The sequence below is a fragment of the Cryptomeria japonica genome, chromosome 3 (assembly GCF_030272615.1).
Source record: "Cryptomeria japonica chromosome 3, Sugi_1.0, whole genome shotgun sequence".
Classification (NCBI taxonomy): Eukaryota; Viridiplantae; Streptophyta; class Pinopsida; order Cupressales; family Cupressaceae; genus Cryptomeria; species Cryptomeria japonica.
Genome location: NC_081407.1, coordinates 689,674,065 through 689,691,661, shown reverse-complemented (window position 1 = coordinate 689,691,661; position 17,597 = coordinate 689,674,065). Strand labels below are relative to the sequence as shown.

Here is a 17,597-nt window from a genome sequence, read left to right as displayed (position 1 = left end):
TAATAGTGGAGTAATAGATACTAGTTAGTAGCAGAAACAATCAAAAGTTAGCAATTAGAGTAGAGTAGGAGAAGGTAAATATTGTTGCCAAGAGCTTGTTGTAAGAGACATATTGTTTTCATTGAAGTTATGGTGAATTCTCTATGTTAATTCAACTTTTCCATGGTCTCTACTTCTCATTTATTTTCATGTTGATTAGATGGATGGAAGCTATTGTGGATGATTAATTGTGGAATTCGCATGTTCATACTAGTATTTCGCTGATTGCTAAATACTGTGTGGTCAACTGAACTCTTTATTCATGTTCAACTTCGATTGCTACTCACCTATTGATATGCATCGCATTGATGGTGTCTATGTTGTTGGTAGTAATTTGAACATCATTAGCTATCCTTAGAAGATCACACTAGCTTTGTGGAGTTGTTGCTTTGCCTGGCAAAGCAAAGTCGAGTAGAATTTCACCAAGTCATTCATAGTCTCTTACATTCCTAGGATTAGATTAGCTTCCTAAACCCTGTCTCTTTTGCCTTTTGTTTTAAAGTCAAAAAAAATTTCACATTCTACCAACATTCAAACATTCAAGTATCAACATAAGTCCCCCTTGTGATTCTAACAAAATCACATCAAACATTGAGCTATCTACATGTCGAGATCTGACAATAGAAACCTTGGAATCATCTCGGTTGATCACATAATTTAGCATCTGAGGAGATTTTGATCAAAAGAGGATAGAGTGCCTTTGGTATCATAGAAACGAGACTCGGACTCAACAAGGATGACTCGACTCAGGACTCTGGACTCGGATCGGCCAAGACTCGGCAGGACTCGACAAAGTGAAAAATCCAAGAAATTTAGAGATTTTTAAGGATTTAAAACTTGTTTCATGCACCCTTTATTAAACAAACCTTAAATACACAATAACATCATCAAATAGAAGCTAATTTGATCACATACACAAGTATACATCGATCACATTAGTATAAACACAAATTGTAGCTGAAGGAAATAGCAACCATAGATATATAGATAGTGTAATGTCCCTGCTAATTAGAGATCTCAAGCCTGCAAAACAGATTGTTAGAATACAACATATACATATATACATATAACTAAGCTAGTTTGCAATTTAACTTAAAAACACTTAATTACATAATCACAATTCTCATCTAACAAAAAGGATACGAATGCCATACGAAAGTATGTCCTTAGGCGGCATGAAGCTCGCCTTCTTGGAACCCCTTGGTTCCAAGCCCTTCAAGAAGTCGAAGTTGAGTTTGAATCCTGTCTTGGGTGTAACCTCTTACACCCAAGCCCTTCAAGGAAGACCCTTGTCTATTCCTTGCCTTGGTGATGCCTTCATCATCCAAGTCCTCAGAGGGGACCGGCAAAATCCGTCTCTTCTTGGTTGAGTTTAATCAACCAAGCCATACATATGCATATCGATTTTCAGTATATACTGCCCTAGGGGTTATCATAACCCCTCCTTAGACTAAGGGAGTTTCCTCCCTATAGCCTCCATCATGTGAATACATTTACATTATATTTTTGCTTCCTTATTACTATTTCCATATAACCTTATGTACATAGCCCTGAATTCACATGTATTATATACTTATAAAATGTTCATTATCATTACCCATATGTATTTTTTGACATGCATTTCTACTATCCTGATTTGTATTTGTTATTTATGTATATTAACATTCCTTAACATTTAAGCACCCTTCCTTACATATGCCTACAATAAGTTCCTATTTAACTCTACTAAATTATTCCTATATTCATCCCTATACATACTACATGTCATTGCCTATTTGAATACATTTATATCTGTTTATACATTAAACCTTCCCTATATCCCTTGATATATTTTTACCATCATTGCCTATTTATACCTTATATTCATTAATATGCATGTGTTGATCTATTCCTATATTCCTTAGTTACATGTTAATTATTATTATCTATTTTAATATATGCCGCAGACCTCTTACCTGTCTGACCGCAGCGTCCCCTTTTTCCTTCACCCCGTATCTCCTCTGCGCCTTCCTTTATGCCCCTTGGAACCCTGCATTTGCTGGTTAAATACCCATGGAGTAGACGTGTCCCTCCACGGGCACCCTCCCGTGGGAACGGTGGTGACGGCTCACAGCCTAAGCTGCGGCTACCGTCACACCATTTCCCTTCCGAAGGAAGGGGTGTGGCGGTAGACACAGCCTGGGCTGCGTTTCCTGTCCCACCGCTTCCCACGGGGGGGGGTGGCCTTACTAAAATAGCACTTTATTAAAAAGAATGATCTCTATTTAATATTTTAATAATCATTCTATCTATTAAGTGAATTAATCTCATTAATATTAATAATCACTTAATTTATTAAATGAGTTAATTCCTATTTAAAATATTTAATAATTACTTAATTTATTAAATGCCTTAATCCTATATTTAATAATCACCTTGATTAATATTAAATATTAATATACTTTTAAACCTATTAATTATATTAAATTAATTGCATATCAATGTTAACATTATTACCTTATTTAATAATTGATTTTGTCTTTATTTTTTTAAAAGAAACCTTACATCATGCGATGTGGTAGGGATATCACAGATAGTGTCAAATGTAAAAATATTACAAAACTCATGGAATATGAAATCCATGACATCAAATGTTCCACACATATATCAAAAGTAAAACAACTACAAGTCTATGGCTCAAAAGAGCCTAAGTCCTTCCTACAAAGGCATCTAAGGTAGGTCCTAGATGCTTCAGCAGCCATACTCTCTGCACGTGACTCCATTCTACCCTCACCAACATCACTCTGGCTCTGGCTCTTCTCATGCTCTAACCTCCTCCTCTACCATGGCTACAGCCTCAGCCTCTCTATCTTCCTGGTTGATCCAATCTAAGTCCTCATCACTAAAGATAGGATCTGTAGCCTCACTGATCCACTCAAATTTTGGATCGACCTCCTCTAGCGTGATCGAGGTGGTGTCATGGTCCATAACCTGTTTCTGTCTAAGGCGAAGGTTGTAATGAACAAAGACTAGATCATTCAACCTCTCCACAGACAATCTATTGCGCCTCTTGGAGTGTATGTGCTCAAACATACTCCAATTGCGCTCACAACTGGAAGCACTGCATGGTTGGCTCAAAATACAAATGGCTATCCGCTGAAGATTTGGTGTTTTAGGACCAAACATCTACCACCACCTATCTGAGATGAGAAAAAGGAAAAAAAATCAGCCTCATTTAATAATTAATAATAAATTGAATAACGTATAATTAAAATTATGCTCTTAATTTCTTAAAATATACATTTTACCTGGCTGCATTTTTTGTCCGATTTTCTTTGCAAAGTTGGCGAGAGAAGACCTCCCCTTCTGCATTAGAAAAAGCCTCTAGCTCCTCGATTATACTACTGCTATGACCAGGCAACATTCGCTCTATCACTGAGTAGAGCCCACTAAGAACCTCCTCATCTGCCTTGAAATCAAGGCAGAAATGGAATGTCGGATTGAGGTAATAAGCAGCTGCATGAAGGGACTGGCGAAGCTAGGCCTACCATCTCCTATCAATGATATCCCAAATGGGACGATACTTACTCTCATCCCCTTCATAGGCAGATCTGATGCCCTCCTTGGTCCTATCCATGCCCTCGTATATGTAGCCCATTACGGGCTTCCCCCATCAGCAACACGTAGGAGAACTACCAAGGGCTCAATGAACTACAAATATTGTGAAAAAATATCTAATATCAGTTAATGTAAGTGTGAAATTGTGAATAAAAATAGGCAAATATAAGAAAAATACGAATAAAAATTAAAAGTTAAAAGTTAAAACATAATCTAGAATGCTTAAAAATTTTATACTGTCCCAATGTGATTTGTTGAAGAAATTTTACTCCTTGTTGGTTGCCCTACTATGCTCTCTTCTTTTTCCTCACAACTCACTCTTCTCCTCCTATTTTTCCAATAGAATGAAATGAGATGCCTTTTACAACTAGAATCAAATATAAATGAAAAAAAAAGCAACTTAAAACATTTTTTAATGTGTTTTTTTTTTTGCTTTTTAGGTGGTTGCCGCCGGCCGAGTCCGAGCATCGAGACTTGTCGGGTCCGAGCCGAGTCACCGATTCCTGTGACTCGTCATGACTCGCCCAGGATTTGACAAGTCCGGGTCCGAGCCCCCCAAAACAAGCCTAGGGTCACTCAGCCCGTGACTCGCAGAGTCCTGGCAAGTCACGGAACTTTGTTTGGTATCTTATTTTGTGTTGCATAGTGCATAAAAACACATCAATAAATCCCTATGCACATAAAAACCTAATGTACTGATACAAAGCTACATATCTAGGACCCACAAATAATGATCAAGTATAAACCATTCTGCCAACCTGGCTAAGCTAAAAACAAACATAGTTTTGAATGTGAAATAAAATTCACAATTTTTAACTTTGAAACACTTTGAACAAAATCATATATTCAGAATTTCAGTGTTTGATAAAAATGTTACAACATAAGCTTGATGCTTGAAGACTATCTAGCTTCAATATTAGAACATGTCAGATACTGATCTACGGTGATAATATCTGTTGCAAAAGTTATGGAAAAAAGTGAATAATTGTCTTACAAGTAATCTTTTCCATTCTTGCACTGCATTTGGACCTGCATACTTCTCAAGATCCTGTCATCACAATACCCAGAACAATCTATTTAATAATTATACTACAAATATTAGTCCTATTTAGAATTGCATTTGTCAGCAGCATGTTTTCTGAAATAAAGAAATCACTATGACAAGGAAAAGCACCTTACATGCTTGTATTTGAAGAAAATGTTATCAGATGGACTATGCACAAACAATGAAGTACTGGTCAAAATAAAATAAAATATTATCAATGTATACGAGGACCAATTAAAAGGCATGCAATGAACAGGGGCTTCAAAATAATAATGTAGATTAGCAAGCAAAACAAATGATATTGATAGAAATGCCAAATGCAAAATAAAAGTTGCATGCAATACAGGAAACACACAATTGGACAGGTTTAACTGATACCAGCTTAGGAGGCCGCATAACTCAACCAAATGGATATCTTTCCTTCATGGGATAGAAATGGCAGAAATTCAAATTATTCATCTACTTAGTCTCTTGATGTTGATGTCAATAACCATTGATTTTTTAAGATAAGAAGATTGTATATTATATTATATTAGAAGAAAGAATTCAAAACTGTACAAGGGACTGTCCACATACACAACCTTGTATACAATCTCTCAATGAAATTACTTCCGAATTACAGGAGTCGACACGGTGACTAAGCTGCTCATTAAAAGATTAAACATGTCACTAGTTAAACAGATTTTGGCATATCCAATCCCAAAATCCAAAATTAATGTCCATGGTTCACTAAGACAAGAAGCGTTATACTCTTGTTGATCCAGGACGATCTAGGACAGTCAGAAGTGCATAACTCTGCCAGTGCCAACACTTGGCTTTCATGGCTTTCAACAGCATCACCATCACCTGCAAAACATGTGGCAGCAACACAACAATCTAACTCGTCTCCAATATTGCCATGCCAATCTGATGGCATCTGTTCTATGCAGACATTTGCAGCAACATTCCTGAATAAAAGCAACACAAAGGAATCTAATAATTGGAACCAGCTTACTTCAAAACTGCAGGCAATCTCACAACTACCCAGCCACTCCACCCTCCTCATGTATAAATAGTAATACTATAAATTACCATTATTGTAATAGTGAGAAGTTAGTGGTAGACAAGAGAAGAGCTTGGGCATTCAATACATTTGAACTCTCAAATCATGTACAGAACTTGGCACAATAAAAATTTCCATTATAGTTCTCATTGAAGTGTCTAACCTTTTCTATCAATCCTTTTTTCACTAGTCTGTTTGCGCTCTAATATAGTTCTCCACTTTTGTCATTCACGTTAATGATTCCACCATAGCAAATTTAGCCTACTAAGTGTATGTCTATCCACTGGGTTCAATCCTGGGCACATTATCACTTATCATAATATGACTGCTATTAGACCTAGACTCCAAACCAAACAAAAATTAGAGGACCAGTGTTAAGACTCATATAGTTTGGGTACTGCTCTAGCTAAAGTTGATTACACAATGGATATTTTCTATGTAAATCTACATATGCTCAAACATTTTTCCAAATTTTAATTCCTGATGTAATAACACTCAAACATCTTTAGTAACATAGTAAACATAAGGATCATTGTTTACGAACCACCATTTGTGCCCCTATTACCAATTTTCCCTGCCGCCAATATTCCTTTGCCTAAAATTATAGTGCTTACTCCTTGATTTTATTCAAGAGACCATCCACAATGTAATGTCCCCTTCCTAATTTGCCCTAGAATTTGCCCTAAAATCATAATTACAACAAATCAGGGTTAGGGTTACATCTTACCAAGAAATTATTATCTTTAATAATGCGATCCTGGATTTGAATCCTGCAATCATGACATAGACAACATATGCAAATATACAGATATGTATATTAAAATCATTGGGGTTGGGCATACCACATCATATTCATAGATTACCAATAATACTACACAAGCACATTAGGTTTTGGAGGAAGAGACATGATGGGTCCGCCCGAAGCCATTGCTACACCAAGCCCAAGAGTGGATGTCTACCACAGCTCTCTTGCTTGCTTGGCAGCTTGTACCTGCTTTCCCCATCAATGTCTCATCTTCCTAAAGACACTTGCCATCTTGTGGAGTTGGGCGGGGCTCGTAAGTGAGTTACTTGGCTCTCTATGTAAGTGCCCTGTGGTCCTAGGAGCCATTATAGTCAACTCTAGAACGGCCTACTTACTTAGCCTTGTATACTCCTTTTGCTTACACCCCAAGCCCTTCCTACAAGACAGGTTTCAGTCAATCGATCACTCTTTATTATGCATAAACAACATGTATACTTATAGAAGACAATGATTGGCAGAAATATCAAGTATACCACTGAATATATGTTTGATAATAATAAAATCTGAAATGACTAGAATTCTGCTGTGATGAATTGGATTGGTTTCCTGTGTGTGTGCTGCTCCCTGTCTTACGGCAAATGCTTTTGCTGTGTGATCTTCTTAATGCATTTGACCTGCTTTTAATGGTTCGATCTACTGGACTGATTGATAAGTTCTTTTAATGATTCACTGATCATGTTCAATCTGCCTTGTGATTTGATTGATTGCTGATTTGCTGATGTCAATATTGATGTTTCTGAAGATATGTTTTTGGATGATTGATGATGCCTAAATCTGTATTGGTTCTAGGTATATGAACTTCTGCTCTGATCTTGTTTTTATTCTGTTTAATATCTGATTATCAACTACTTATGTTATTTCCCATTTTTGCAGATCATGCTGCCTTATATTTGTTCAGAACCTCTTCCCTTATCATCATTTCTTACTTCAAATTAGATGCCTCTTCCATTTCCATCTGATCCTTTTTGCTGTTATGTAATTGTTAATGCCTCCATTTTTCTGTCCTCCTTCATCATGGCCTTCTCTATATACATGTCTTAACACGTCCCTGAAGATATGCATCTTTTGGAAGTGGCTATCCTTTCATAAGGGATCATGTCTTTTTGTGGATACCTATTCGTAATTATTAATTATCTCAGGTGATTCTCTTAATCACACTTCTTTTATGTTTGAATTGTTGTCTAAGGGGTCATTGTTCCTAAACTAATAATCTCTGATTTCCTTCTTTAATTAAGACCACAGCTTGCTTGCATTCCAAGCGTTGTTTCTGTCTATTAGCAAATCGATCTCTGTCCGATGGTGTTTGCTTTTTTCTGTTTTCTGACCTTGCAATCATGTGTCCTGGTCGCTCCTTTAACGTGAAGTCTCGAGGCAAGATGATTTTTTGTAAGGCATTGATATCCCCTTCAGGGTGCGGACATGACACACAAATACCTTTATTTCCTCAAGGGTAAAACTATAAAATAATCTCAAAAATGGCTCACCATTATACAATCTTGTGTCATGAAATTGCCTCAAGTCCAAATGCTCACCCAATACACTAGTTAATTAATAGTTAACTCAGCTTCATGCCCTATTAATTTTGAGTTTTCCATTTTCTTATCCAATTTTCAATTCTCAGCACAACATATGATAGACAACCATAGATGGATGAACTATAAGAACAATAAGCGTATAGAATAAACACAAAGATTCAATGGAAATAAAATCACTAAATCACACAAAAAGACAGACAAATAGATTCTTTTTATAATCTTAATGATGAACAATATGAGGCATAAACAATGACAAACAACAATTGAAAATAAATTTGATTCCAATGCATCCAATTCACATAAGTCCCCTACTCCATCAAGTAGGTGCTTGGAACAATCATTGTCAATAACCATTGTTGGGCAAAGGTGTCTCAACCTTGCATTCCTAATGTTCAATTATAATACTTTGTAGGCACTCACTATTTCATCTTTTGTATATTTTGCCTTAATGTTGGAGAGTTGGCGTCCCATTTGGAAGTACATGGATTTTGTTATTAGCGAATTTCGTCCTTAATGAAAAGGTAGGTGTCTGTAATGTCCCCTTCTCAGTGATGATGCATTCAATGGTCCACTGGCCTATTCCGGAGACCCGTAGGCTATTTGGAAAGGAGAATTAGGGTTTCCAACTTTTGTGGAGTTCTGCATGAGCTTTTTAGGGTTGTCAGGAGGGAATTCTTTTGTTCTACTTTGGGTTTCCTTCTAGGTTTTCCATGAACTCCAGGGTGGCATAACATGCAATTGATTATGCGATGAAGTGTGAACTTACTATTTTTAGTAAGTTACGGTTTGGCTGTTTGGATGATGCAGTTTTACTGAGCTTTCCAAGATCTCACTCTGGGTGCGAAGATCATGCTTTTCGAAGCAATATTTCATGACTTACTATTTTTAGTAAGTGGCAGTATTGGGCATTTCTATTTTTAGTAGTCTTGGACAGGGTCCTGATCTAGCGCAGTTCAGTGGTCTTCATTGCTCAACTTCATTCTGGACTTTTGTTGATAATCAATATTGGAGTTATAAGTTATTCAATTAAATATTATTTCCTTATCCTCAGGTTTAATATTTAATTATTTTATTACTAATTAATGATATTGGGAATTGTGCATATTATGATTTATCCTAAGTCTGCTAGGTGAATTATTGGTACCATGAAGGGGGACGCCAAAATGAATAAGGAGACTTTATTTTATTTGACAAAGTATATTCTATGCCAAAAATCGTGGTCCCCTTTGCTAGGCGTGATTTTGACTTAAGGGGGAACGCCATACTTGGGTCCACCATTGGAAATGAAATGCAAATTGGAGAGGTGAATTTGGAGGGAGTTGAATTTGAATTTCAAACTTGGAAATCTATATATACAGGTGCTTGGCTCCTCATTTGATCATCCAGAGAAATTATAATGTTATGCTGTCGAAATGACTCCAAACTTCTTCGAGGGTGAAAACCTCCTAGATTTTCCTTTGCAGTTTTGAGTGTGAGACATCACTCCTAGCTGTGGTTCGATTTTGTGGACTGTTCGGTGTAACTATAGATTGTGTTTGGTGTGGATTTGAAGAGTTGGTTGCTGCTGTAATTTTCAGTGTTGCTGGTTCTAGTGTGGTTGAAGCAAAGATTTGATCCTACCTCCTTGCCTGTGCGACTTATTATTCTGGGTACTGGCTCAAACTATTTCTATGCACTAGGCGATATGTTTTGTAAGTTTGCAGCCCCTAATTCTGAGTCTTTGATTTTATAATGCAAATCGTACTTTTCCAGCTTAGGCGTGGGTTTTGGGAGTGCATTTGGATGCGTGTCGGGCGTTTTGGGGTGTTTTGAAGCTCATTTCCAGTTGGTTCTTGGTTGTTTCATTCCTAGTGTCAGTTTGAGTGTGTTGTGGGGAGTGTTGAGTGAGTTTGATGAGAGTTGGGAGAATTTTAGTGTGTTTTTGTGCTGCTGGTTATGCATTTCCAGCCTGCTGTCATTTATATCAGATTTTAGGAAGTTGGTGTTTGAGTTGGTTTGGTGATAGTGATCTTCTGTGATCAGCATTATTCTCCTATTCTATCTTTCCTATATTTTGTAAGGTTGAATAGTAGTACTATCAACCACTTTTGGATTGTATTCATACCCGCTAAACAAGTGGAAGAGGCTGGCTTGCCACCTATATTTGATATTTGTAACCTTTGTCCTCCCACTGAATAAGTGGTTGAGTGATATTGTCCTCCCACTACAATATGCGGTAGAGTGATAAGTTTTATGTAATGTCGTCCCACTAAAATACGCGGTAGAGTGATTGGGTTAAGTTTCTTGTTGTTCTCCTTGGCTGGTTTACCGCCAAGAAGTTTAGTTTCTACCCTGCTGAATAAGCAGAAGGGGCTGGCTTGCCGCCCGTGCATTGTAATTTCAGTTTGGTTTTTGGTGCTAACGACCCCCGGAACACCGTATGCTCTGGACCTCTCAAATTGGGCTCTCAGTGAACAAAAGGTGAAAGGGTTCCCTTCAGTTGCTTTGGATTATTTCTCTAGCCTTAACGAGTTATTGTGTTTGCTCTGTAAATCTCATTGAAAAAATAAAAAAAAATTAAGGGGAATATTACAGTGTCCCACGTTGAGGTGGCATAGTTTGGCCATGAGTCAACATCTTGTGGTGTAAGGTCATCATAAAGGGAGTTACATATGACAGATTCTTATGATTCGTAAAGCATTTAAGAGGGTAGTTACATTGGAACATTGACCAGCATTATGACAAGCATGGAGACTTCTTATGGCTCATATTTGAATGGTTGAATGAGGACAAATTGAGGTGCCAAGTTTGGGTGGTCAAATATGATAGTTTAAGACAATGACATGTTGTAAAGAATGTTGCTAAAAATAGGTGAGAGGATCTTTTACGAAGGAGGGCATTTGAATTTGGTGTCATACCTCCTATGGTATTGCAAATAGTTTTCCCAAACCATTCATGGTTTCTAGTTCCTACTTCATTTATTTATTGGTGCTTGAAGTTGTAGTTTGTATGAACAATTTTGGAGGAACCGTTATACTGTCAGAATCACTCAAGAATTGTATTTTGGTGAAACTCCAGTGAAGGCTTGCTCTACAAGTGCATTGTAATCTTGTTAAGTTTACTGAATAATGCATTGGGTTGATTTGGAGTATGGGGTTTTTTTCTCATAAAGAGTTTTTCCCATGTGTACATGTGCTATGGTATATTGTTCATTTTATGTTTATGTGTATGTACTTAAAAATTTAATAATTGCACAACACTCACCTCAATAGATTAGTGTAGGAAGCATTTCTGTGTACCTTGCTTCCTTTCAACCATTGCTCAACAAAAAATAAAACTTCATCACTGCATAACAGGACTCTTTATTATGCTCCATTAATGGAATAAGAGATTAACAATTTGCTAGAGAATTTTCTATTGTTGAGACCCTCAAAAGGATTTCTAATGATTGACTTTGACATAGACTCTAGGGGCAATCTGAGTCTTATCGATGCAAGTGTGGTTCTTAGAGATGTGCAGGCCTTCTTGTTCACAGTAGTTCTCTTTTTCTTGGCTGCCAAACAAATAATGAAGTGGAATGGGAGGTTGTGGTTAGGATTTTATTGGCCTCTTCCCTTGGTCTAAAGAAAGTTGTGGTTCAAGGTGACTCTCTTGACATCATCAATGGCCTTCATAAAGGCTTTTGTCCTAATACATAGGCATTTTCAAGAAGAGGTGCAAGCTCTTAGTTCTTCCTTTGATGAAATGGTTTTCTTGTATTGTTTTCAAAAGGTGAATTTGTCAGCCGATTTTTAAGCCAACTTGGGAGTGGATCAATATCCTTTGATGGTATTATATAATTCTTGGTCAAGACATAGGGAATGGTTTGGTTTTCAGCCACCGTAGTCCCTTTTTATTTCTTGCTCAGACCACATAGCGGGATCTTGGCTTGTACATTTTGCTCTCATTTCACTTCAACAGCAGCTTGTGTGACTGGTGTGCATAGGGGGTGACTTGATAGAGAGCAATGTTTTGATGAATTCATAGCTTGTGCTTTTATAGTCAAACCATGCAATGATAATTCTAGCTGGTTGCCGTGGCTTCTTTTCTTTATTGCTCTCTTGCTTCTCTACATCTGGTGTGGGAGTTGGGATGGGCAATTGACAGTGCAGCTAGTGCAACTTGGCTTTGGTCGCATTCTCTTGTGTGGATTTGTGTTTTAATGGCAAAATGTCATGCCCCCGTCTTAAGACCCTAGACAAACCCTGATTGCAGCTTTATATGATTAAAAAAGCGATTGACTGAATGCAAGGGGGGCAACCCAAGGTAAAATACATTTAAGCAATTGGTGGTGATCAGTTTTGAGAAGGCCGACCAACAGCCATCGGATTGTATTAAGAACAGGCCGACTAGACTGAGGAAACATAAATAATTATCAGGCCAACTTCAAGTTAATAGCATGCATATATTAATATCAGCAATTATCAAAAGGCAACAATTGAAAAACTAAGGCAGCAATTACAGAAATCTAAGGCAGAGATTGCAGAAGACTGGGTAATGATTACATTGTCTACAAAACAGCAATCTCATTAATTTTAAAACAGCGATCCATATCCATAAGATGGAGAAATTGTTAACAGAAACAAGCATTATTGAATACCATGATTAATCAAAATGATGGTAAGAATGGGTTGTGTTAGCATCACTAAAAAGAATAGGCCACTTATTATAAGGAAGAAGCATGAATTAATCAAGTTGCTGGTGTTTATTAAGAAGAGGTGTGAATCTTAATAAGGGTATCCTTCTTAAAAGAGACGTCTTCCTTCATAAGGGACAGGAAGATATAAATGGAAAAAGAGAAGGAAATCAATGGGAAAATGAAAAATAAGCAATGGGGAAAACACCAAGAAATCAGAACAGAAATTGGAATACATATAATCTGCATATAGGAGGAAAATAGAAATATAAGGACGAAATCTAACAAGTTCAGATATGTACATATATATCTGCATATATTCAGAAAATTGTCTTATTAATAAGACTTCGCAATTTTCTATAATTGATCATCATTGGCTTCAAGTAATTCCAACAATCAGTGAAAGGGAGATAATATCCAGAGTAGAAAAAGATGTGTATTAGCAGCAGATACACAATCAAGATCAGACTTCTAACTGATCTAATTCAGATCTCTTATACAAACAGCTAACAGCTTAACAATTATCTTTGTTTAATGATATCAGATTTCCACAATCCATAATGTATAATCTTAAACTGCTACGCAATCTAATCCAGAAAGTTTAAGATTATAAATTATCTTTGTGGCATATGTTTAACCTATGCACTATATGCTAGTATGTATATAATCTGTTATATATGGTGAATATAAAATACATATACATGATTATGAATCTGTTTGTAAACCCCAATCAGGTAGGGCAGGAAGGAGGTGTAAGGAAGGGGAGTAATGATAAGATCTCCATCTAAGTAGGCCACCCCGAGTGGATGTCCATGTTGCCTGCCACTAGGGCCAAGAGGGCAAAGATCCACTATTGGGATTAGATAGGAAGATTAAGAGACCCCTTATTACAATCTCCTCTCCTAACCCTACGATGATTGAATATTGACCTAACGGGATAAGGCATGGATAGGGAAAGCAGATACAAGTATCCCACTAGGTAGACGACCCTGAGTGGATGTCCATGTTGCCTGCCACTGAGGCCAAGAGGGTGAGTGTCCGCTCTTGGGCTTAGTGCGGGGATGGCTTCGGGCAGACTTATCATGCTTCCTCCCCCAAACCCTAACGTGTTTGAATAGTAGGGAGTAAAATAGAATTTGTCTATTTATTAAAGTGAGATTATTGCATGAGATCATCTAACCTTAATGAATTGAAAAGTAAAGGATCGTCTTGTTAAGAATGGTATTTTATTTGGTAAACATATAACCCTAACCTTATTCATCTCTTTCTTTATTGCATTTGTGCTTTTAGGGCAAATTCTAGGATAATTCCAGAAGGGGCCATTACACAAAATTTGGCAGATCTTCAAAGCCTTGTGATCCTTTACTTACATGGCATCGTATCCAACTGCCATCTAGAAGTATTTTCCATTGCAAGGGCATAGTTGTGCTTGGGTTTATTAAAGTTGTGTTTGGAGATAAAGAGGTTGTAAACTGTGATCCTTTGTGATCCTTTGGAGATAAAGTTGTGTTTGGTGATAGAGGATGGGAGCCTTATTAGTGATTTTGGTTGGTTGGTATTTTTTTCAGAAGCTGGGCTCTTTGTGGCATGTTTTGTTTTCTAGTTAGCTTCTCATTTTACAACCTTGAGATCTTGACTTATGTAATCAATTATGTTCAATTTTGGGCACGGGCCCCAATAGATCAACCACTACTAGATTTTAAAAAAACAATTATCTTTATTAAAATTCACTTTATTTTTTATTTATGAACCATGTACAATGCTCTCATGTTTTCCTCCATTCATAAACTGAATTAAAAACTTATGAAAATTCATTACTTGGCTTCAGAAAAACATATTCTATGTGTTCGAACTCTCAAATCAACAATGTCCACTGGTAAATTATAACACTTTTGATTAGAAATGAGTGCTTATTTTTTAATCAAAGTTTCAGATCACACTCTGTGATCCATCATCAGGAAGAGGAATTAAATCAAAAAATGAGTGCGATCTGAAATGTTGATTCAAAAATTTACACACAGTTTTTACCAAATACATGCTAATTTATTGTCATGGGGAGTGCAAATATAACATCTATAAACATGAATTGAATTGCAACTTTCATGTCTAGAATAGAAAGGAAAGATTAATTCCTACCAAAACAACCATTATTTAATGTCAGGAAGTATTATCTTAGGCTTTATTACATTTGATCCTTCAAAAATTAAAGTTAAAACATAAAGCAAGAGTCTATACCATAGACAATAAAAACTTGATATCGAGGCATTCTAATCGAAGAGAAAGAACATAATGCTATGACTGTATACCTTGAAAAATTCTGTTGGTCCAATTCGAGACAAAAAGTCACCTTCTGGGAGATAAACCATCCAAGAGTCATAAGGAACACAGGGAATGGACTCACCCAAGGCATCCAGTACCTACAGATTTACACAGTTGCAAATTTAAGCAGTTGGTTACAGTCAAAAATTTTAATTATTTATGATGAAACAAAAAACAGAAGATTAACAGACTTTCATTTCCCATATACTATGGTTTCCAGTAGCTATAAGACACCACCAATTTATCAAAATAGCACAAAGAAATGGGGTAAAACTACTGAAGTTTCCCTTAACATTCAACTAGATTACTAAAATTAAATAAAATTCACAAGCCAGAATCCAATTTATATGGACAAAACTCCTCTGCCAAGCCCAGCCCAGGCCCTATGGTATATTTGCACAATCACCTGGCTGTGGCAAGTCTTCTGTTCAATTGAGTACTGCAATTAACCGGGTTAGTTCAAATAGGATTCCTTTAGCTTCAGGCATTCTAAAATCTTTAAAATGTTCTTTCAACAACATGATGAAAATTTTATTTTCTTCATTTCTAAATTGTTCTTGTGAAAAAACCAAGAGAGGCCCCTAAAAAAATTCAGCAACCAAATAGAATTTACACAACAGGTCACCACAAAGCAGCCAGGTGTCAGAGTATATATGTTAGTTGTGTCATATATGATAATTTTCCTAGTTCTAGTCAACTTGGAAAGTTTCAAGTCTTTCATGCTTGTAACTAAACAGAGCTATTTCACTCCCCTTTTGTAATAATCCTGCTATTTGCTCCACTTTATCAAAGATTCAAGAGCATAACAATGTGGAGTTGAATGCAACATACACAAAAAGTGGTGAATTTATATGATCAGGATTTTTGCAGTAGGGCTTTTGGTACCCATGGTGCATCAAATTTATAGTCCTTCACTTAAGTAATATGGTTGGTAGTGGTACTCTATATCACAGAAGGATAGACATGGACATGAGAAGTAGAAGGTATTTTTTCCAGTGCATAAAATTTTGATGTTTTTATGATTTATTAGGATTCAATTGTGCATTTTTTGAGTCAAACTCATTGACCCATATTTCATGAGTAGTGGTTCACACAAACCCATCTCTCATGAGCATGACTGGTCCACTTAGCACATACTGCATCAACCAATTGGTTTGACCCAAAATCTATGCAGTTGAACCTGATTGATGAAATGAGTGCTGAGTGTATGGTTAATGCTAATGAGAAATGGGTTTGTATGAGCCACTACTCATGAAATACAGATCAGAGAGTTCGACTCAAAAACTACCCAGTCGAACCCTACTAAAAACATCATAGTAGGCATGGACATGTCAACCTGCATTGATGTTCAATAAAAAGTCTTTTTATACGAATGGCTAAAGCGGATTCAGGCCATATATGAAGCCTGCATTAAGAGAATTTATTTAGAGTTGCAGCATATGTTTTGGAAGACTTCAAATTAAATTGCTTTCTAATTTTGGTTTAATGTAAAAAAACTATTGTTGGAAGAAGTTGTCTTTGCTTTTTAAATTTATTATTTAACTAGAAAGACTTATGTAGAGGAAATTTAAAGAGGAATTCTTGTCAGTGGTACTGAGTCCCGTTGACCTATTTTTGATTATTCATGCACATTAACATTATTGATTTTTTCTTCCTTTTAATGCATAAAGTCATTCCATATCTGCCTTCATAAGTTGGTATATTTAAGTTTTGAATTATAAGGGCTTCAGCTGCTCTGACATTAAATTTAATTCAGTGAAAAATATATCTGAAACATATTTACAGCAAAATTTCTGATGTAGTTGTCATCATAGGCACTCACCTTTAGCGATAGAAAGTGCAAATTTGTTTTTAGAAACTTGCCTTTTGTATTACTGTGCAAGTACTAAGTTCTAAAACTCCACTCATTCTTTTCATTTGACACATTCAACATTTCTGCAGACATTTAGATGAATTATTTTTTGAATGATGTCTCTTACCAATATTATTCATATGGATTTTATTATGCTGCACCAACCTTATAAAACTGAGTGCTAATTCTGTTCCCATACTATAAATTGAAATACAATATTCATTAACATTCCAGAGATTTCCACTCCTACTGATAATTAATGATGAAAGTAGTTGAACATTAAAAAAAGAGGTCAGAAAATCACAACACTGTTCTTAAATCATCCAGGCTATGAAACTGTGTGGATCTATGTAAGCATGGTGAACATTGGGAAATGGAAGTGCAAATGCTTACACATAGGCACACAATTTAACAAAAGCACTTTAATAAGCATCACCTGAGCAAGAGGATTGGCTTGAGGGCCTCTTGATGAAAGACCAGAAAACAGGGATGGCCCTGAGTCAAACTTATAGCCTTTTACTTGGAATGAATGGGCTGCTCCTCCAGGTAGATCATGACTTTCTAAAACCAGAACATCTTGGCCATATCTAGCTAGAAGGCTAGCAGCACTAAGTCCCCCAATTCCACTGCCAATAACTACCACATCTGCCTCAGGCCTTCCTGGAACACTGCACTCATCAGCTTAGCTAGGTGGTCCTTCTCATAGAAA

The 17,597-nt window shown here is 36.5% G+C and overlaps 1 protein-coding gene across 3 annotated transcripts in view; it reads right to left on the bottom strand.

The window, feature by feature from the left end:
* Positions 1-17,597, bottom strand: part of LOC131034368 (prolycopene isomerase 2, chloroplastic) — a 101,649-nt gene that overhangs the window by 31,836 nt on the left and 52,216 nt on the right. For 2 of the 3 annotated variants that reach the window (XM_057965836.2, XM_057965838.2), the window contains exons 2-4: positions 17,325-17,548; positions 15,024-15,134; positions 4,631-4,684 (exon numbers count right to left, since the gene is read on the bottom strand). In XM_057965836.2, coding sequence (XP_057821819.2) covers positions 4,631-4,684; positions 15,024-15,134; positions 17,325-17,548 — 389 coding nt within the window. Of the gene's footprint in view, positions 1-4,630; positions 4,685-15,023; positions 15,135-17,324; positions 17,557-17,597 lie in introns of all 3 variants that reach the window. The other variant, XM_057965839.2, reaches the window with a different exon arrangement.